At 37.3% G+C, this 23,663-nt stretch overlaps 1 protein-coding gene and 1 pseudogene across 2 annotated transcripts in view; both read right to left on the reverse strand.

Annotated features, from left to right (window-relative positions):
• Nucleotides 1-2,225: 2,225 nt before the first annotated feature.
• ANGPT1 (angiopoietin 1) overlaps nt 2,226-23,663 on the reverse strand; it is a 286,426-nt gene continuing 264,988 nt past the window's right edge. For both annotated transcript variants that reach the window (XM_066379352.1, XM_066379351.1), the window contains exons 8-9: nt 16,011-16,141; nt 2,226-4,459 (exon numbers count right to left, since the gene is read on the reverse strand). In XM_066379352.1, the coding sequence (XP_066235449.1) occupies nt 4,299-4,459; nt 16,011-16,141 (292 nt within the window). In that variant the 3' untranslated portion in view covers nt 2,226-4,298. The remainder of the gene's footprint in view (nt 4,460-16,010; nt 16,142-23,663) is intronic.
• Nucleotides 19,636-23,141, reverse strand: LOC136398098 (THUMP domain-containing protein 1 pseudogene; annotated as a pseudogene).

A 23,663-nucleotide genomic window follows, 5' to 3' on the forward strand; every position in this document is an offset into this window, starting at 1 on the left:
CATCACCTTACATTAATAACCATGTAATAAATAAACTACTATTTAATAGTACATTTCATATATTGACATTAATTTAAATTAAAAAGAGTTCAGCCTCCCTCATTCAAACAATATATAATCTGTTCCAGCAAGGTAGGCAATGAAGTGGATTTCTGAGGTGACTAAAGTTATAAATTTGGGCATCTTTTTTTTTCAGGAGGAGAATGGGCTAAATTTGAAGTGTGAAAATAAATGGTTTAAGATAGTGGTCAAATTTATGAATTTTGGATTTGAATATAGATAGAAAGGATTTCTTACTTTTTTCAGAGCAATTCAATTCCATTTAATAAATACAAAGGGTCTACTAGGTACTGTGGGGGTATTAAAAGCTGAATAAAATATAGCCTCTTAGAAACAATAAGGAATATAAAACAAAGCACAAAAAATGTGTTAAGAGCGGTAAAGAGTACATGAGTAGAAGGAGGGTGGAAGTAATAGAGGGCATCAGAAAAAGTGTCATGAAGCAGCTGATGTTTTGATGCTCTATAGAGAATTGTTGAAACTTTTGCCATTCTAGAAGAGACAAACATAATTCGAGGAAGTGGTTCTGAAAAGTTAGGTTGCATAAGAATCTCATGTGCATGTATGGCGGCCTGTATTATTTTGTATCAGTTAGCTACTGTTGAAATAATAATGTTTAACAAAACACCCCAAGATATAGTGGCTTAAAACAACCACCGCTATTGTTTCACATAATTATATGCATGTTAGCTGGGCAGTTCTACTAACCTAAGCCAGGCTCAGTTGATCTCAGCCGAGATCCCTTATTTATCTGGGGTCATCTGGTAGGTCAGCGGGGGGCTGGCTGAACTGGGTGGTCTCAGCTGGTAAACTCTGTCCTGCTTCCTGTGGTCTCTAATCCTCCATTAGGCTACCCTGGGCTTTTTCTCCTGGCACTTCTCCTAGGGTGGAGCTGAAGTGACACACAGGTACATTTGCAGTCTTTTGGCAAGAACAAGTCCCAAGCCAGCCACTCAGGGGATGGGGAGATAGACTCCACTTCTTAATGGATGAGCTGTGAAGTCACACTGTGAGGGCATGAATAGAGAAGAGGAAGGGCGTGCCATTTTTGCAATGAGTCTAGCACTGAGGCATCTTCATTTTGACTGGAATACGAGTAGGTGGAATGGAACTATCTGGCAATGCAGGCAAGGTGGACCTGATGTGTTTATTTCCAATTTAGGCAGCAGTGAAGAAACAGTGAATGGTTTTGAGCAAAGAAGAAACATCTTCAGAAGTCTGGCTTTAAGAAAACGTTGTGGTTTGATCCCTGGTCAGGTCATATACAGAAAGAGATTGATGTTTCTGTCTTTCTGTCTCACTCCCTTCCTCTGTCGCTGAAGCCAATTAAAAAAAAAAAAGAATAAGTTTATGTGGATATAGGGTGACTAGAAGCAGAGAGTAGTAGGAGAAAGAATATCTCTTCCATTTATGTAGGTGGAAGTTAATGAGTGTTCACATCAAAGTGGTGGCAGTCAGAGCAGAATCAAAGGTAAGAAACCTTGTGAGGACTGAACTGGTAAGACCGCTGACGAGAAAGGAAGCATGAGGGTTGAGTAGCATCTCCTTAATGCTCTTTACCTTTTATAACTAACTCAGATATTCAGCACATATCCTGTTATTCTCCATGCAAAGTTCCCTAGTTTTATTATCAATTGTCATATGATAACACAGCATTTAATAATTGACAGGACATAACAATCGTACAGTAGAGATGTGGGACTCAGACCCATTGCTTTGATCAGTCATTCTAATGAAGCTAAGCTTTCTTATCACATCCCAGACTGAAAGTTTTTCAAAGATTGAGGCTTTAGTTTATTTAATAGTTTTTTTAGTGATTCTTCTATACTTCCATAGATATCTATTTTTAAAACATTTATTTCAAATGAGATAAGGTTGCACAAATATGCTATTTTTAATTTTTTAAATCAAATAAAGCTGTGATTGATGTGAAGACATTTAATAGAAGTTACATGAATTTTTTTAAAATAAAAATTTAAAGACAAAAGTCCTAATACCTAATTATCTTCTCCTGAAATAATTAAATGCAAAGGCTATACATGTTAAATGGCCTAAGACAGGTAGATATTACACAATGCACATAATGAAGTCATAGAAACATTTTATACTGCTTTATTATAAATAATTGGAAACAATATTTTATTTTTCAAACCCAGATAACAAAACAGTAAATATCATGCTTTATTTTTTTTATTATTATTTCATTTTATTTTTGTAATATAAGTTGGGAAGTAGTATTTCTTATCAAAAGACTGGTAAAAAAAATCTGTAAAAACACAAAAGAATTGAACACTCACTTTCACTTTTTAATGAAAATAATCAAGAAGGTTTATAGAGGGAGAGGCTAAACAGTACTAAGCAGGAGTCACCAAGAGAAAAACTGTGTGATACCTGCATATATCACATTTAAGGCAAAATAAGTTTGTATATAGATGTATAAATATAAAGACTTGATAGTAAATTAAAAAAATATTTTCTTAAACATGTGAATAGCTCTATTCTCTCAGAGAAGAGGAATAAAGGCATAATAGATCATCCCAAGGTTTGAAATCGATATGCTTTGAAAAAAAATTTTCTCTCTATAAAAGAACACCCAATATGTATCTCAATTTTCTTATCTCATGTTTTGATAAAACCTGTTCACTATTGTAAACTTGAACACTTAGAGACAGTAGTAACTTCAAACTGCAACAAAAATGTTTGCCCCCAATTTCACTTAAAATAGATTTTCCCATAGGCATTTTCATTAGGAGATTTACAGCAACAAACAGTCAGAATTTTCTTATTCAATAGGTGACTATGATTAACTTTTTGTGTGTTTCCCTTAGGTATAAAACAGTTTTGCCAATATTCATCACTAATAATAATTTTTAAATATGAGAAACTACTTAAGAAAACTGTCTGAAGAAGAAAAATATGAAGAATAATGTATTTCATAAAGTAGTGTAGTAGATTTCTTTGAAAACTTGTGTTTATTTGCATGAATTAAGGACAATGTTGCATATTCCAGATTAAACAGATATTAGGTTTATCGTGGGTATAAACACACTATATACAATATAATTCTTTTATTTTTCATAGACTTCAAAGTGTACCTTTTATAGAAACTGGAACAGGGTAAAACTGGAAAGCATGTTTCAATCAATTAGCAAAAATTAAATTAGGATGAATTAACAGGGTGAAGAATTGAAGGTCATTATTTTAAAACTAATGAAGTTACACTTACATGTACACATGCAAAAAAATACTGTAAAATAAACTGTTCCAGTTTACTTGGTTTTACTTCAATTTAATACACACTAAAAAACTGCTTTCATGTACACTATCATGGGAAATATTAAATGCATGTATATTATTTTAAGAGCTTGACGATATATTTCACATTCTTTAAACTTTACTCAGGCTATAAATATATATTTATATATCAGTCAGTCAGTTTTTAAAGTAAGTGAAAACTGTACCATCGGGGATAATTTTTCACCTTATAGGTCTATATTTGATTATGCCCATTTTTTTTTTCTGAGAACGATATAAAAATATCAGAGTAATGGAGCGTGTTCCGACATCACACTGTTATTCTTCATGTACTACAATTCATTATGGTTTAACAAAACAGAATTTTCCTTTAACTGAAATTAATTGGTAAGCATGATTTAGGAATTAGACTTCTGAAATCCATGAACACTTAACCAACTCAGAGAGCAATGTTGTTCTTCCTGAACTTTTATTAAAATTGTGCAACAGTATAAACTTACTGTTAGTAGGTTTGCATAGAAATAACACCATTTCACTGGTGTGATACATCTTTTCCGAAGGATTATTGTAGGCCTGTTTCTATTCTTCAGGTACATTCTTTTTGTTGTTGTTGTTTATTTTCTTTTTCTTCAGTTTTACATGAAATAAACTATTTATTATCTGGCTACCATAGTTCCAAAATAATATCCAGTAGTAGTTTGAAGCACAGTGAGCCGAGCAGTTTCTTCCCTTTTTAAAACATGACAGTGAGTGGCATCCTCTAGAGTTGAGCCATGTGAACACAGTCGACCCCAGTAGAGACTTTTGTGAACTCAAAAGACTCCACATCCACAGCCAAGAACCTTGGTGATTTCATATAACCGCCACTTGTTGCTGGAAGGGGGACACATTGTTTTGCTTCAGAAATTTTCAAGCAGTTTCTCATCTGGTAGCTTCTCCAGATTTCTTTGTTGTTTTTTATAACTGCTTCCCACATTGCGCCTTCAAAAATCCAAAGGTCGAATCATCATAGTTGCGGAATGTAAGGAGTAACTGGGCCCTTTGAAGTAATGCCACTTGATCCCGTTCAGTTTTCCCAGGTTTTGTCCCGCTGTATAGAACATTCCATTTAGATTGGATGGACCACAAGCATCAAACCACCAGCCTGAAGAATTCGTTAATAACAAAAGAAAGAAGAAACAATTACAGAGAAATTGAACATTTAGAAATTAATGGCATTAACTGAGGAGATATTTATTCATACTTGATATGGTCATTCGAAAATTGTAGGCACTCAGTAAACATCTTGTTGGTAGTAGACCTGTCTTAGCGACATTCGATTTAGGCAGTATATGAACAATCAGAGAGAGGAATGCTCTCATGGAAACCAAGTTTCGGTGTCACTCCATTGGGACACATTTCCCATGGGAAGCTTCTATCCTTTCAGAAGTGATCTCAATCAGGCCTGGACTTATTTGCAGGGCACGTAAAATTCAGACAACCCTTAAGAGGCATTCTACCTTAAGCCCACTATTGGGAATAGAACAATGAATTACCAGTGAAGAAATTCAGATATTTAGACAACTGACATCTAAATATATATATAGAGAGAGATGCTTTCTGTTTTCTTCATTATTTTGCCAAGAACTTGCCCTCAGCTGCTTCTAAATTAACTGGATACTGGGCAATGACTCTGAACTCAACTTGAATTTCTATGTCCTCTCTGTATTTAATAGCAATATGGGAAGTGTTCATCAATAGGAGCCATATAGCTTCTATATAGCAGTATTTTTTTTCTGAGATTGTTCAAGTTCTTTCCAAACTTAGTAAAAAAACACAAAAAACAACAACAAAAAAACACCCAAAAAACTTGATCAGTGACTTGGGGATCCTATGCTTGAATAGCTCTCTATAAGGATAATTCACTATTTAATTTTTTTAATGAATTAAATTCTCAGATTTTTAGATAAAACATTGTATGTTTTTTTCCCTCTCTTGAAGTAACAACTGCTGAAATCTTCGGGGAGAAACTGATGCCAGAGACATTCTGCCATATTTTTATTTGGATACAGTTGATCTCCCTTTGATTGTAGAGTTATACCTAAGGGACTAATAGTTAAAGAAAGAGAAAGCTGTACAGCTGAGGTTGAACTGGAACATGAGCATCAACTTCCAGAAACTTTAAAAAAAAAACAGAGACAAGCTAGTTCTCATTTTTCAATTCTGGAAGATGAATATAGCTGAGATGTGTTTATAAAGTCATACTAGAGACATAACAAGCCGTATTAATTACCAGCTCATACTGGGGAATGGTAAGGTATGTCGATGAACTTGGAAAGCTGCTCTATTCAATGCTGTTTTACCAACTCTATGTAAACAATGTAGATGTTAATGCAGTGAAAACACAAGGGACAAGAGGCTCTTTGTCAAGGAAGGAGCAACCATAAAATTTCACCTTTTCTTTTTTCCTTAGGATTAGTTCCTTTCAATCTTTTTGATAAGTAGAACTAGTAAAAATATATTATTTATATTACAAAAGACAGTCTAGTCTTGGGGAATCTATCTACCCTGAAGACTCTCACCCAACTTGATCGCTTCAGAGTTTTAACTTCCTCCTCCTGCTCTATGACCTTCCCGCGGAACTCTTCCATCATGTTAATGAGCCTTCCCTGGTTTCCCAAATGCCCACCATGGTCTCTGAGGCAAATTCAGATCCTCTGTTACTGAGAACTACTAAAAACCACAGAACAATCCTCTGAGTTACCTTCGGGTACTTAGGGTAAAAATGTGTGGTTTCATTTGGTTTATAGAACGTCGTAAGAATTCTGAAAGATTGTGGGCAGGCAGAGGTCTGTTGCAACAGCAGCCTGGCAATAAAGGGTCCAGGCCAAAAGATATATTCATTGGGAAATTTTAGAGGTACTTAAGAAAATGACAAGAAACAGAAGAGGTACAAGAGAGAATCAGGTAAGTTGATCATGTGTATCTTTTCGAATAAGTGGAGAAATGTTTGTAGTTAGAAGAATGGCATTTTAGAGACATTGAAAGACCTTAAGGCTGGGTCAGAGTTAACAAGAGAAATTGTGGCCTAAAGCTGCGAAGGCCTGAAGACCAAACCCCAGAGTCTTTTGTTCATTATCCTAAGAGAAAGGGAAAGGCAGGGTCTGTTTATGGGCCCTTCCAGCGTAAATACTTACTTAGTGCTGCACCTAACAGAGCTTGCTTAATAAATAACTGATGAGTGACTATAGGCTTACTGACAGACTGACTGACTTGGGCTCTTTCTTCTTGTAAAGTCTCTGTGATCTGAATTAGTTTAGTTCACTAAAATCTTACATTTAATAAATGACCCATGCTTATTATATTCATTTTTTATCATTTCTTCATTCAGTAATGTAATTATTATTGTGTTTTCATATAATACTCAATAAGACAAGTGTAGTCCTTACCCTCATGGAACTTACTTCTAATGGGAAAAAAACAGACAAAAAGTAAGCAAATAAATAAATATAAATCATGCATGAACAAAGAAAAAAAAAGGGAAAGATTAGGTAGCTATAAAGCCGGGGACTACTTGACTTTTCAGTCATGGAGGAAGTTGATATTTAATGAGGCCTGGAGGATGAGAGGGAGGCAAGCACGTGAATATGAGAAAGACTCTTCCAAGCAGAGTATAGCACATGCCGATGCCATGTAGAAAGAAAGCTTGGAGTGTTTAGGGACTAAGAACATCGGTGCAGCTGTTAGAGTGAGCAAGGGAAAGACTTGCAGTAATAAAGGCAAGAAGTAGACAGTCTTGATAGAAAGTTGAATAATGCTCATGGAAAAATTTATAGTTGATTCAATCTACTTGTACATCATCATTGTGAATATTCTCAAGGAATAGCATTTAATCAGTGTACCTCGATCTGTCAGGTTGGATGTTTAATAAAATATTATGTAGAGCCCTCATTGGATAACTATACCCACCAAAGCCATCCTGAGCATATGGAGCAGCCTGTCAAAGGGGAGAAAAGTGAATCAAGGATTAAACAAATATTAACCAATAAGCTGATAGAGGGGCCAGAGTTAAGTAAAACAAAATTCCTGACATTAAGGAGTGAACAGTTGTGTGTAGGAAAGAAACAACAAACTGTTAAAAAAAATGAGATGACAATCATTAAACAGATTTTAAAAAATCTTACAAACAGAGGTGAAAAATTCTGTTTGTGAGTCCATAGGTCCACTCGTTTACCACTTGAGCTGGATCCTGAAGAGGGGGTGTCTCTGGACAGAAGAGATTCTAAAGACAGTATATATGTGCTCTGGGGGCGCAGGAGTGTCTGCCAACAGCCAGGTTGGCTGCAGTGCCAGTGGGTGAGGGGTTGGAGAATAATAGCTCTAGCAAAGTAAACAAAAGTCATAACACAAAGATTTTTATTACATTAAAATAAATTTTTGTGGGCACTGGGGAGACTGTGAGAACCAGACCAGAAATTAGAAGGCCCACGCTTTGATGCTAACTGCATCAACTAATAACTGAGAGATTTTAGGCAATAATATAAATAATATTTAATATTTTTAAACAGTTAATATGTGTCAGGAATCCTACTAAGTATGTATAGGCATTTTTGCATTTTATTCCCAAACAGCCTGACGTGCTGTGGTTAATGCCGTTGTAAAGGCAGCGATGCTTAAATCGTTCAAGGGAAATTCCCGAGGACACAGGGCCACTCAACTCTTCATTCACAAGTTGTGATTTATTAATATCTGATTAATACTTTTCTCAGCACAGTTGTAGGAGTTGAAAAAGGTTATGTACTCTTTGGGCCTGTAAGACCCTATCTCAGTGCTCTGTGTAGGTTACCTAGGAAGTGTGGCAGAAGGGTTAGAGCAGGAACAAAAGGGATTCAGGGGTCCCCAAACTTTTTACACAGGGGGCCAATTCACTGTCCCTCAGACCGTTGGAGGGCCGCCACATACAGTGCTCCTCTCACTGACCACCAATGAAAGAGGTGCCCCTTCTGGAAGTGCAGCGGGGGCCGGATAAATGGCCTCAGAGGGCCACATGTGGCCCGCGGGCCGTAGTTTGGGGACGCCTCGTAGATCTTGTGGGGCGTCATAATGACTTAATAATGAAAACCAGGTCATCAGTGCCAACACAGTTCTTTATTTGCTTGGTAAGGTTTATTAGAGAAATATGAAAATAATTTAGGCCCAAATGAGTGTAGTTATACAATGTTCACATTGTAAAGACGTGGCATTTACATACTCAATATGGGTTTTGTTTCCAAATATTTGTTTGCTTTCATGAGGAAATCAAAGAGCTTGAGCTGTTTCATTATCTCTTTACCTTAAGACCAGTGGGCCATGCATACTATAGACTATCTGAGAGCATCTGATGATAATAAAGATGATGAATTAAGATAGCAGAAAACAAAATGACAGGACATTATTTCTCATGACAATTTTAGTTGTAGTGCCCTTTATAAAATATTCTGAACTTCACGCTATCAACAATAGTTATTTCTGTGTAATCAAGCGTTGTGCTTTCTCAGACACATGAAATAAAAAAGAATTCTTTGTATCGAATATTTCAGCTTGACCACTTTCTGCCTCTCTTTGAAAAAATTAAACATGATCAGGTCTTTTAAATAAATCCTGAAAAGACATGTTTTAAAGCACATTTGTAGAAAACGGGTGAAAAGAATGGCAGAGTCCTGGTTACTCAGGTGGCCTTCTTAGCATTTGTGGATAATCAGATGCACTCATGGCTCCCAATGCATGTCAGTTCACATGGGAAGAAGGTACCCTTTGTGAACACACTGACCAATAAGCCTGGGTTTACAGTTCTTCTCTGCTAAGAAAACAAACGGCTGAATTACATATCCTCTATGATCCTGGGGAAATGTTCACTTTGTACTTTGTTCTGTATGTGTCTGGGAATAACAAATAAGCAATATGCTAAACAAGCTAATCTGTGAAAGGCACTTTAAGCTTGAAAGAACTTGGTGATGTAAGCAAAGGACAGAAGAAAGCAGCAGCTCCCATCTGCTGTTGGGACAACTGATAAAATGTCTCAAATGTTTTAAAATTGGCAACGGCTGAGATGTCCTTTGCCAAGCATTTTTCTTCATAACCTGTAACCTCATGTATATTTTAATAAGAAATCTGAGATGCATGTTTCTAATTCATTTACACTTAACTCATTAAAATTTAGTTGTGTAATAACTATCCTGGGCCTCCCAGCCCTTTAAAAATCATTTAAGTCTTTTATCTTTGAAGCAGAAATTCACATTTTATCACCAATAAATGAAACTTTGCCCAGAAAATAGGAATTTGATTCTAAACTTAGTACTCAGGAAGTTCAAATTTATTTGAAAGCCAGAAAACCTAACTCTCAAATTCTGATCTAAACAAAATGTCTCAACACTTCTTTTCTAAGGTAAAAGCTATAGTAAACTAAAAAGATATATCTGTTTGTATAGATTTTGTTCATTCATTTTGAAGGCATACATTCTAATCAGTTATATGCAAAAGAAATTGCACAGAAAACAAGATTTTCCTCTTTTATCACTCAGGACAAAGCTAAACTAAATTCATGAGTGCCATTGCTATCAATGGCTCATCACAAAAAACCATTTGCTGAGTCCACGTATACAGTTCTGGCCCCAGGCCAAGGACTTGGCTTTTTTTCCCCCTTTTCTCTTTTCTCTTTTTTTTGTCCCAAGGATGAAAAGTTGTTTATCCTGGTGAGTAATCTTGAATTCATTTAAAATCTCTAGGTATTCTCTTACTGTCTCTTCCCTCCCTTGGACTTCATATCATGTCAGACCCTGGGGGTGGTGAACACAGTGCAGTGAGCGGATGATGTGCTTTGGAGTTGTACACCTGTAACCTGTATGATTTTATTTACCAATGTCATCCTCCAAAATTCAATAAAACGTTCAACAATGTGTTGTTATAAAGAATAATATAGAGTTAAACTCTCTTTCTTTTGTTTTTTGAATGCCATTCCCTTAAACAGAGGTCATGGAAGGAGGAGACAAGGTGATGGCTTCTAGGAAGATTGTGTTAAAGTTCTCCCTGTGACACTAATTATTTGACCTTTGGTAAGTTATCTAACTTTCCTGTACTTCAGTTCTGGTCAAAGGCATTATTGTGGTCCCTATTTCAAAAGGTTTTGAGAAGTATCATGTAAGCTATTAAATGCAAGTCACTTAGGATAATGCAAAAATGCCTGTTAAACAGTAAGATTGCAATAAACATTCATTATTAGAGTAAAATACAAACAAAATTGAGTGATTATTTCTCATCCACTGTCCATTATTAACCTTTGGTGACAGCCTTGTGTTATAGGGCTGTCCGTTCTGGTTCATCTTTCCCAAACTTATCTTTTGAAAGGCACTTTCTGATATTCTTTGCTCTTTTCCAATAAGTAAAAAATATCCCTGGAAAATAGGAATATAATCTTAAACTTTGCATTTAGGATGTTAAAATTTATTTGAAAGTGAAGAACCTAACAGTCAAATTTATCCAATTCAGGAGTTGAGTCTTCTGGGGTTTAGTCAGTCTTAATATTTAGTCAAACCTTTGATATTCATCCTTTTGTTCCATGTGTACATGCAAATATTGTACATATATATGTATTTTAAGTTCACACAAAGTCAGGTTATACCCATTTTAATTTATTTTTATGTCTTCTCATCAGGAATATTTGTAGTTTTGTAATGTCCTTTCAGATTCAGTGAAAACATTCATTTATTTAACCAATATTTATTGAGCACATACTATTTGCCCAGCATTATGCTAGATATGGAGGATATAGTGACGTACAGCATGAAGTCCCAGTCTTCAAAAAATGTACTTTTTTGTGGAATTACAGATTATGTGTTAAATAAGAAATTGCTTTGAAAGTATAATAGTACAATGTAGATTTCTGTGGTCAACCTTAAATTATCCACATGGATCTTTTCTTTCAAAATTTTGACTCAAAATCTAGGGAATGCCAGTTATCTGACAATGCTTAGCACATCCTTCTTGGGTTATTAAAAACTCTAAGATGATTATATTTTCACCCCAAATCTTGTCACTTCAAGCCGTTGGAGAAGCTACTAATTTTTTTTTTCATTTTCTTTGTCTTCTTCAAGATTATAAAAGAGGCAAGACAACCATTTATCAACTCTCTGCTGCTAGCGTCTGGTAAGTTGTAGGGTGTACTAAGAAATTTATGTGTATAGCTTTATCCACTCTTTTAGTACTGAACTGAGAGATATCTTTTGTTTGTTTTAGCAAAGTCTGGTCTGTTGGCTGACATAGTTTATGCATGGGAAAAGACACTGAAGTTTCTACCACAACAGATTTGCTCTGCAGAAGGTTAGGCCACATTTTTACATAGCTTTCATGTTATACACTAAATATGGAAATTGTGTTGAAAGATAAAAAGATAAGTAAGGTAAAAGAAAGAATTCAATACAATGCCATGTTTTGTTTCTGTCAGCAACCTTTAGCAATTGTAGTTTCTAACAGACTTTTAGAAACATGTATTTTAAAGAATGCTAATTTAGTACCAAGGACCACGTTTTCTCTAAAATAAGTTTGCTTTTAATGTGACAATCTAGTGATAAGAGGTTTTCATTTTTATAATTTGGAAGTTTTTTGCATATTTATTTTATATACATTAAATTCACATTAAAAGAGCACCTGTTAGATGAGATTATATTTTCACGGTGTTCATGTTAAGTAGTAGATAAAACATTAAATTTATAATAAAATGGATTCCTTCTTTGGGCTCAGGAGGGTACAATAGGAACTCTCCTGTGGGACTAAAAATAATATTTCCTATAGTCATCTCTTAAATGTATCCCTCCTACTATGGTACTTAAATATGCATATTTTTCATAATATGCTATATAAAGGAAGAAAGCTAAGAAAAAAAAATTTACAAATATTCCTAAGGTCAATGGAATCACTGAGCACAGATTATTTCTGGCTTCCAAATCTATGCTGACAAATCATCTCTATTTAATGATTTAACAGAGGGGTCATTTCCATAGAAAACATGTGTGGTAATTTTGACCTTGAAGTATACAGTTTGATTCCAAAAGAAACGTGTAGGAAACAAAACAATTATTCAAAATTTAAATCGGATGGAAGACTCGCTAAGCGTTCTGGGAAGGCAGGAATAATGCCCATGCTTTTGTGAAAGGAGGGGTAAAACACTGTGCTATGTTTCTATTGAGGCAAATGTGCTTTCTCAGCTGACTACACCTCCTTTCCACTCCACTGTGCACTGTGAATTACAACTCATGCATTGAAATGAACATTACTGCTGCCACAAAGAGTACAGGAAATGATAGAATGAAGAACAGAACTAGAAGAAACTGTAAGATACTCTTCTCATTCCTGGACTAGAAAAACATGCATAACTCTGTCATATGAATAGCTTCATATTCTCTTTGTGAAGGTGTCCATAACTAGAAATGCTCAATCCTCCCAGGCAACTCCTTCCAACCTTTGATCCCTGGATGCTCCACCTAAAGTCACTTCTTCATTCCTCCCATAACTGTGTCACATGTTATACTGTGTCCCTAGAACTTGTATGGTTTTAAATTATGTTATATCTTATTTATTTATTTTTGTGGATGGTCTCCCTCACTAGAGGTGAGCTCTAGTCTATCTTGCTCATTTCTCTAATAGTACTTGATCCTTAATACTCATTAAAACATATTAAACTGATAGAAGAAAGATTAAGAAGTTAGAATGTTAGGAAACAAGAAAGATCAAAATGTTCTACCATATGTCTAGCTGAAATACCTTCTGCATTCAATTAAGCTCACTTCTTGTTGTTCAGTCTTTGACAGAAAAGGTAAACAATGATACTGCATTCTCCAACTAAAATCCTTCCATGTACTTGAAGACAGCTATTGAGGACAGTGAGCGGGCAATAAATCTTACTTTACTCTTAATTCCTTTTAGAGGAAGCAAAGCAAAAACATAAACAAGATTAAAAAAAGCTTTAATTGATGATGACAGAGAATTATAAATCAGTTGTTTCAAAGAGTATAGAATCTCACCATGCAAAAGAGACTATTTTAAATAGGCAACAAGTTCAAATGCAAATTAAGAATAAAGGAAATATTAGATGAAGAAAGTGGTTGTAAGGGAAAACATGACAGAATAGAGTAGTATTAGAAGTGGCTCTGCAGCCCTTAGTTCCAGGCAATACTCAAGTAACCGGGACTGTCACTGACCTTCATCCTTGTGCTCTCCGGCTCTTAGCTATCTAAATTCCACATGTGAGCTTTGAGGAGCGAATAGCTCTGCAAGACCTGGATTCTTTCAAAGGATATTTGATAGGGTAATGGCGTTTATTACAAAAACACATTTTCTTAGACTATTCTAGCCCAAGCAATAAATGGAAATTTTCTTCCCCAACATATGTGCTTATTGGTGAGTGAGAAGCAGGTCCAAAAAATGATTAGGGATAATAAGAACATGACAAAGTGCCATCTTTTGGAGCAGAAATAAAATCATAAATCTGAGCAATGAAGTTTTTACATTGACAAAAAGAGGTACATTGTCCTCTTTGGTCTACATTTTCATTATTATGACAGAATATGAACACACAGGATACTCTTCTAAGAAAACATTTGAAAGATTTTACTGTTGCTATTTCATGTGTTATACTTATTTGGTAGGAAAAATTATCTGTAACAATAGACATGCAGAAAATGAAAATGTATTTTAGTATTAAAATGGGCAAGAAAATGGACAATCAAGTCTTTTTTCTTTGCATAAAGTTTCTGACAATTCTAGATCAGGAAGATAATTAAAAGACATTTTTTCTCTCTAAAAAAAAAAAGTTTAAAATCTAACCTGTGGGTACAAGTTTTAAAAAAAATTCTAACTATCTAACAACTGCTTTGGATGGGGGTCATAAAATTACATACAGAAGACTTTTAACTATTTAATGAGGTTGAATGTGATATCAAATGGTATGTTTCAAACTTAAGGAGAAGGATATGATCGAGGCAGAATCATAACAGGTTGGCATTGACAATTCTAGGGCTAGTCTCACAATGAAAGATGTTAATATAAAAGGAGTGGGTGGGGTGGTATTAATGGAGAGTTTGGGGGTCAGGATGAATGTAGAAAGACATCTCCAAAGCCATCCCTCCAAACGTTTCTATGCTTTGTTTTTGACAAGAAAAATGTCAACCGAATGATTCATTTCATTGGCTTCAAAACTCGAAAGTGATTTCAAAGGTCACAGGATGCTCATTCATGTGCCATATTTTTTATTGAGTTCCTGTGTGCAACGGTCTGCTCCACTAGATGTTAGGGATATAAGAATGAACGTTAATTTACTTTTGTCTTCCTTACGTACAAAGTAGAGATTAGAGTTTCCCTACTTATCTCACATAGTTGGTTTGGAGTTCAAGTACGACAGTACAGCAAATATAATAATATGTAATAATAATGGTAGCAATATCATAATTTGAAAAGACAAATATTAGATTTAAATGCTATTCTGTTGTAGAATAACAAAGAGAAAGATTCAGAACAGTTGAAAGCAGGAGCGACAGCTGTTCCATTAATAGAGAAAAACAACACTAAAACTGTGAGGAAAAACACGAGGGAAAAAGCTCCCTGCTCAGTTCTGTTTGGTGCCACTTCCTACTTTACCGGAACTTACAACACTCTTGAGCCACATCGTTCACCACTGGCGCTTAGCTTAGTGCTTTTCAAACTTTAGTCATCTATCAACTTTGCAGGTTTTGTCATAGCTGTGTAGAACTTTTATTAATACTTAACTACTAAAGATATATTTTTTAAATCAATGATTTATCAAATACTGTGAGTAAAACTAAAAATGTAAAGTTTATATTGTTCCTTTAAATAGAAGATCAGCACCACTTGCTATATAATCCAAGGTATATATAAAGCTCAATATAATAAAAACAAAATCACTTTATTTAATTCTAGGGATGTCCCATTGCCGATTCAAGGCCTGGAGCCTGCAGACAGTTTTGCTCTTTTTTTTTTTTCTTTTTGCTAACAAGGGTGATTATTGAGAAAGTGCTAAAGGAGTGCTCCAGACATGCTGGCATCAAATGGAGAATGCCCCTTTCACACAATCAGAATGCTGGAAAAACACTGAAAAAGTACAAACAGGACTAACTTTCTTACTCAGAGCTACACTATTAGTTCATGGTATCTCTTATACCAGCTCAAATGTCTTGCAGAGGTCAACAGCATACAAGACAAAACCCTGTGATAGCTGGTCTGAATTGTAGGACTTTTAGATCTAACTAGACACTCATTATTCTTCTCACTCCATTTCAATAGGATTGTCAATGAACTCTTGCTACAGAGTTGCAAATATTTTATAAGATTTTTCCCCCAGAATGCTGAATTATCAAATTCTTGTTAATTACACTATGGGTATCGCAATGATTATTTGGGTGGTAGAGTACGTGAAACTTTAAGAGACTAAAAAACCTATTCAGGACCAAGCTTAGCATGCCCTCTCATAGATGTTGGTGGAGGAGGCAAATGTCTGGTGTGTTAGCAATGTCTTGAAGCAGAACACATGGTAAATTAGTGGGCAGAACAAAATGATCTCTAGGGACTTGTTTTTAGGTTTCCTGACCAGAATATCAGAGTTCTTTCTCAAGAAATCTCAAGGCTCAAACCAATTAAACAGAACTTAGGGAATGCCCCACAGGACTTACCTCCTGTTAGCATGAGGGCGCATTTACACAGACAGTTGTCATTATCAGCATCTTTAGTGCTGAAATCAGCACCATGGATGACCAGGCTGCTCTGCTGTCCTGCTGTCCCGGTGTGACCCTTTAAATATAACCTGAAGTTAAAAAAAAAAGAAAGAAAAAGAAAGATAAGCCATTTATTTAATAGAATAAGAGAGCCCAGAGAACCGGTTTGTTGAATGTTTGCCTTTTCCACCATTTTTCAAATTTATTTTGATTTTTCAGAAAAATATCAGGAACTATAAAAACCAAGCTCAATATTTGGCCATACTGAAAGCAAAATACTAGTAAAAATAACATTTAGACATCATGTCTAACCTTAGAGAAACATGTCTTAAAATACCAAGTTTAACACACTTTCCGCCATAAAGCAAAACAAGTTTATTAAACCACAACTCTGAGGTAGACTTTTCAAAACTGACAGAGCTTTTTAAAATAAAAATTAAAAGGAAAAAAAAAGCTCTCAATTCTAACTCTGGAATCTCATTATTAATAAAATAATATGCTCAAATGTTAGTGAAAAGAAACAGTTGGTAAACCTGAAAACAAATCTTTCAATGAATGAATTCAGATTCCAACAGAATACGCTGCTCTCGAACTGGGAAGAGCAGTTGCTGTCACACTCAGGTCTCACTGAGCACAAATAAATGCAAAAGGAGATGAAAGCTAACTAGGAAGTCAACGTCTTCCTGCAGAGTAGCAACCTTCCTTCACAAAGAGGAACCCAGTTCCGCAGAGTGGGATATTCTGTAGCATATGGCCAATTTTATTCTCAGAACCTCAGTCTTGCACTATTGAAATAAAAGTAATTTTTGTCTTGAAGCAAGTCTAATGAAGACACCAAAATCCTGTCCTCTGTGTTCCTCCAAATGATACTTCTTCCACTCTCGTCATCCTTTCAAGACGACCTCAACCTAATAAGAGTTAACATTCTAAATACTTGAAGACACATAAGGAAGTTCCAGCTATCTGCCTTAGCAAGGCCCTCTCTGTTCTCTTTGTCCCTCACAAATCATTCTAGTCAGTTTTGTTGGCAGGGCCCCTAGCTGGGAGGATAAAAATAGATTCCCATATCCACTGTCCATTAAGTAAACATAACCATTGGTACGGGAAGACAACATTATAATACTTCTAAACTTTTTATAATTTAAGAATAAACCCACCTCTAAAAGTTAATTTCATAGCCCCTTAATATTCTTACCAGTCTGGACAATTTATATTGCATCCCTCTTTGGTGTCTGTCTGTTCCAGCTCTTTTTCAGTAGTTTCGCCCTGGAGGAACCCCTGAAAAAGCTTTCAAAGCAAGGGACCCCTCATGGTATGTGAATTGTGATCACTAAGCTGAAGGATACTAGTACTTCACAGAAATGCAGCACTGGCCGACTGGGCCTCACAGAGTTCTGTCTCTCCTCTGAGACAGAACCTCAGGCTGAGGATTTAGAGAAGAGGTTCTTCTCTCCCTCATACACACGAAGGGGAGATGCTATTTAATTTGATTTTTGAGTTCTTCAAGGAGAGTTTTACTTTAGGCATGAGAGTTGTTACTATCTGGCTTCATTCCCAAGTCCAAGTGGCTGCAGAAAACTTTCAAAAGTTCCTTTGGCAACGTGATTCTTCCAGACTCCATTTCTTTTTAATCTAAGAATCTTGTCACTTGTAAGAAAAAACACTTTCCCCAGGACCTTGCAGAAATGTGTTCATTCATTCACACAATGAAACGCGTCTGCCAAGTAGGCTTGTAGCCACTCTTCATCTTCCCAGCAGTCAGCGAACCACGAGGAGTTTCCGCTAAGTACTTCGGAAATTCCCATTTAGCTCAGGGTCCTGCTGAGAACGCTTCCTCTGATAAGCCACTCGGGTTTCTGTATTAGAAGAGTTATGTGCTCATTGTTCAGGTTTTAGTTTTTTTGTTTTGTTTTTAATTTTTGCATAAATGGGTTTTAAATAAAACGAACCATTTTTGTAGCATTATCCAGAACTTTCTTCATTTCATCACAAGTTGTTTATATCAGCCCCTCTCTGTGTAGAAAGCAGTATGCCATAACATCAACATCAGGTGTTTGTTTTTTTTTAATGAGGCAAGACTTGTCATGAACCCAATCACTGGTGGGCACCAGGAGTATAGATGACAGACCTTTGGTTTTCAGATATGAAGACCTGTTAAATTTATATTGGCTTTTGTTCTGGGAGGCTCCTAGCAGCAGGAACATTTTCTTGAATTTCATCATCATTTACAAAACTTGCAAGTGCAGTGGAATGTCAAATATTGGTAAAAATATGTTGACTTGTCAACCCAGACAGAGAAGCTACTGTGTTTCAGTTAATCACTCAAAACTTCTTTAGCATCATATGACATAAATTAATTGATTAAATTGGAGTCTTTTCAATTTCTTGTATTTCATGCACTAGAATTTTACTGTTGGTATTAATAGAATCTTACCAAATATATGACCTTTTCTTTTCTGAAATAAGTTTTGCTACTAGATAATTTGCTTCCTAAACCTTTTAAGTAAATGTGATTTTTTTAAAACAAAATCTTTACTGTTTTGATATTCTAAGAGCCATTTAAAATAATCAACATCTTTACTTATGAAATGACTATGATTTACAGTTAAAACTGCTAGACCAAATGCTAGGTCAGTTGTATTTCATAAACAATAAACAGTGGAATAGGACAGCTTGGATTATAACTCCATATAAAACCATTAAAAAGTAGCTTTCATTGTAAAGAAAGGATTTCTTTCTGTCCCTAGTTGCGGTAGTATGCTGAATAGCTTAGAAGGCTATAATTCTTCATCCCTAACTGTGTCAGCAATGTCTGCAGTTCTACGCCTAGCATGGTCCTCTTCGGTCTCCTACCCGGTCTTCAAAAACTGCAGCAGCAGGCCGTTGGATTTGTTTGTAACAAACAAATGCTAGTAAAATATAAAAACGGGCATAAGACCTAAATACGATCTCACAAAAAGAACAAGAACTTCACAAAACAATTCACTTCTAAACTATATGACCCATGTTTTTGCTGTGTTTGCAACAAGGCACAGGTGATAACTGAATTATAACCCATAAAAATTCCTTCCTTAGAATGAAAATTTCCTGCTAAGTTTATACAGGGTAGGGCAAAGGAGGCTTACATTTGCTTGCATGGAGAATCATAAAATAATTAATAAATAAGAATACAGGAATAAACTCCATGTTTTGTGTACTCATAACTGTAAACCTGCTTTGGTCACCCACCCTGTCTTCGCTCCCATGGGTCGTTGGCAGTGCAGGAGGAGAGGTCGGCAAAGGTAGTCGTCAGGGCCTGGCCAACATCATGCTCCTACCACATTCCCCTCCGTGCAATCCCAGCACCCACAGCTTCTCCTAGCTCAGCCGGATGTCTGGGCCTGCTGCACACGCCCTACAGGCACGAAAGGGTCTCTAACAAACGACCTCCCACACGGCGGCTCAGTCACTGTTCCCTATGGTGAGTATAGCTACACAGACAAGTTCAAAAACAGTCCCTTCAGTCACAGTTTTATATGGAATCCCAGGAACGTCTCACAGAATCCCAGGTGAGAAACAGACCTCCAACACAAATGATTTTTTTTTAACCCAATGAGAGGTCATTTTCATTTGACTTGGGTCCTTTGTGACTTGATTGGCAAGTTCAGGTGTAGCTCCTCCCTCATTCACCACCTGTGGCTCACGTACTGGTTTTGTCTGTCCCTGTCTTCTCACTATTCTCTGGTAACACCTGCTGGTCATTTGTTTTCCTTCTGCTGGGTCATTTTGATTTGATCTGTCACCAGATTCCAATTTAGCCTCTCTCCCATTTCCTGCTGCACCGCCGGCTTTGGTTAAGCTGTGGCAGGTCCTCAGCACTCTTCACCACCTCCTGGAGATAATACTATCTGAACAACGTGCAATCTTTCCAACACTCGGGCAACAGACAGCTTGAATGATTTCTACTACCCCTGTGTACTGTGGATTGGTAAACGACGCTTTGTTTTCCGAATGTAGGCTTCCTGTGACTCCTGTCAATTCTTTGATAAATTCTTCTCTATTCATGTGACTGTAATTTTGACATTTGTATACTTTGTGCAACTTCCTTTATTTGGAGCTTTAAACCAGGATTCCAAAAAATATATTTTTTATATCTTCTAAGAAACCTTGCATGTGCCAAGAGGCAGATTAAGGTTGGTTCAGGCCCCGGGTGCAGAAGAAAATATTGGGCCCCTTAAAATAAAAAGAGAGAGACAAGGAAAATAAAAATACATGTTAACCATATTTTTAAATAAATAAAAAATAGTATGTACTATTAATATTAAAATTGCACGTATAAAACCAAACTTGGTGTCATTAGAAGAAGGGGTAAACTTGGGGTCTCGCAGGGCCCTTCAGCAGTCGGAGCCTATGGTGCGCATGCTCGGTGTGCCCGCCGTTAAATCCGCCTCTGCATGTGTTTGAGATGGGTAACATTCAAAGAATAACCCGAGTCTTCTTCCTTCTGTTCATAAGCCGGAGAATATGATGCATCAATTGCTCAGGTTCTATCCCAAGTGACCGCCATTATTCGCACCACTCTCCAATGACTGGAATCGTCCTAGCTTTGTCTTGTTGGATGCCTTAGTGTAACGAGCTTCTTTCCTCAAGGCAGCCACACCATCATCGTCTTCTCCTTCATGTCCAGAGGGCTGCTGCCCTCTGTCTGAGAACTTGTCCAGCCCATACAAGTTGTCGCTGTATTCGCAGACCAGGCTGTAGGTTTCCTCCAGGCACTTGCCCATCCTTCGTGCTGCAGGTGAGGAGACTGCTCTGCAGCCGAGTCCAGCTGCTGGGGTCACAGCTACTGCAGCACCAAGTCGTGGCTCTGAGTCCCCATCCTGCTGGCAGGGGCTGGTTACTCTTTTCTCCTTTCTCTGAGCTCAGCCCTTCCAAAACACTTCTACAGGACCCAAGCTCTCTGAAACCAAAAGGAAGGTAGAAAGAGAAGGAGGAAAGAAAGGAGGGAGGGAGAGAGGGAGGAAGGGCTCCAAAAGTACAGCAAGACTCTACAGCTTGTGGGCTTGCTGTTTATTTCACTATTTTTCAAACTCATACAGTTCTCCAATAATGCAGAATTGACAACAGGGAAATAGGTTTACTTTATTGTTATAGTATGACTCTCTTTTTTTTATTTTATTTTATTTTATTTTTTTATCTTTTTTTTTTTTTTTCTGAGCTGGAAACGGGGAGAGACAGCCAGACAGACTTCCGCATGCGCCCGACAGGGATCCACCCGGCACGCCCACCAGGGGCGCCGCTCTGCCCACCAGGGGGCAACGCTCTGCCCCTCCGGGGCGTCACTCTGCCGCGACCAGAGCCACTCTAGCACCTGGGGCAGAGGCCAAGGAGCCATCCCCAGCGCCCGGGGCCATCTTCGCTCCAATGGAGCCTTGGCTGCGGGAGGGGAAGAGAGAGACAGAGAGGAAGTAGGGGGCGGGGGTGGAGAAGCAAATGGGCGCGTCTCCTATGTGCCCTGGCCGGGAATCGAACCCTGGTTCCCCGCACGTCAGGCCGACGCTCTACCGCTGAGCCAACAGGCCAGGGCCTAGTATGACTCTCTAAACAAAAAAGGCCTCTTAGAGTATCACTATAGCATGTCACTCACTGTGTTAATTTAAATACTGGTGATGTGTTAAGCATTATTCCCAGCAATAGGAATAATACTTCTCATTGATTAAGAGCTTGCTCTGGGTTCAAGCACCCTGCTAAATGTTCTGCAGCTGTAATTAAATTTAATTTTTACATTAAATCTGTGAAAAAGGCATCAGTATTCCCATTTTGCATAGCAAGGCTTAGAGATGCTAATTAAGCTAGATTTAAGCTGTGTCTTTAAAATACAAACTTTTATTCATCATGCATTCCCTGGACAAATGTTTGTGGAACACATATTATATTCCAGAAATTGTTCTAAGCACTTCAGACATAGCAGAAAATAAAATACACACACACACAAAAAATCACAAGCAAAACAAAGCAACCTCCCCCCGCATAACCTGAGGGGCTTATATTCTTGTAGTATTCCTAAAATTAAGTTAAAAAAATACATATGGTGACAAAAAGTGATTTGAATTTGGGTTGATGGGCACACAGTGTAATCAACAGTTCATATGCTATAGAAATGCTCACCTGAAACCAATGCAATCTTACTGATCAATGTCACCCCAGTAAATTTAACTTCTAAAAAAATCCAAATTGTTTAACCTCAAATATGGCATTCTTCAAAGAAGAATTACAAAGCTTACTCTCTATTTTGTATATAACATATACATCAGGGGTCCCCAAACTTTTTACACAGGGGGCCAGTTCACTGTCCCTCAGACCGTTGGAAGGCTGGACTATAAAAAAACTATGAACAAATCCCTATGCACACTGCACATATCTTATTTTAAAGTAAAAAAACAAAACGGGAACAAATACAATATTTAAAATAAAGAACAAGTAAATTTAAATCAACAAACTGACCAGTATTTCAATGGGAACTACAGGCCTGCTTTTGGCTAATGAGATGGTCAATGTGCTCCTCTCACTGACCATCAATGAAAGAGGTGCCCCTTCCGGAAGTGCGGTGGGGGCTGGATAAATGACCTCAGGGGGCCGCATGTGGCCCGCGGGCCGTAGTTTGGGGACCCCTGATATACATTAACCTAGATCAGGAGCTCTCCAACATTTGAACATATAATAAACCATTTCTGAAAAAGGCCTTTTCCCTAGGGCTAGAGACATTTGTTTCCAACCAGCATCTCAGGTTACACTTTGCAGACTGTTCAAGAAGAATATTTTGAAGAATATTGGTCTAGAATTTTAAAAAACTAAATCACAATGTTGACTAATGTGGTTCCTTGTGATAGCTTCTCATTTCTCATTGACACTACATCACTACATGTTGTTCTCTTATCAGGCTGGGCATGGTGACAAAGGCGACTTGCTTAGGTCCTCCAGTGGCTGCTCAGGGTTCAGCTCGTGTTGCTAGCAGTGTCAGTGTGATACCTAAGGTCTTTTCTGATTGAGACTTTATCCCTCTACCTGACTCTACCTACCACGCTGCTTCTCTTACTTGATCAAAATCATCGAGCAATATTCTTTACAAATCAATGTATGTGACCACCTCTGTGCCAAAGTCATATGAATCCTAGCTACCCCCTAGTATAGCTAATGAGTAATCAGTATATCAATATCTCTGTTTGAGTGAGACACTACTAGGATCTGGGCTGGCTCTGATCAAAATCCAGGGGGCGATGCTCTGCCTATCTAGGGCATTGCTCCATTGCAACTGGAGCCATTCTAGCTCCTGAGGTGGAGGCCTTGGAGCCATCCTCAGCACCCAGGCTAACTTTGCTCCAATGGAACCTGGGCTGCAGGAGGGGAAGAGAGAGATAAAGGACAGGGGGAAGGGTGGAGAAGCAGATGGGTGCTTCTCCTGTGTGCCCTGGCCGGGAATCGAACCCGGGATTTCCACACACCAGACCAATGCTCTACCACTGAGCCAATCGGCCAGGGCCTCCACATCTTTCTTGATCTTCTTTCCAGTTCTTGTTTTGTTCTCATTTTCTTGGAGACCCCAGAATATGAAAAATGTCTGATGTATTATAG

This window comes from Saccopteryx leptura, chromosome 3 (assembly GCF_036850995.1).
Source record: "Saccopteryx leptura isolate mSacLep1 chromosome 3, mSacLep1_pri_phased_curated, whole genome shotgun sequence".
NCBI lineage: Eukaryota > Metazoa > Chordata > Mammalia > Chiroptera > Emballonuridae > Saccopteryx > Saccopteryx leptura.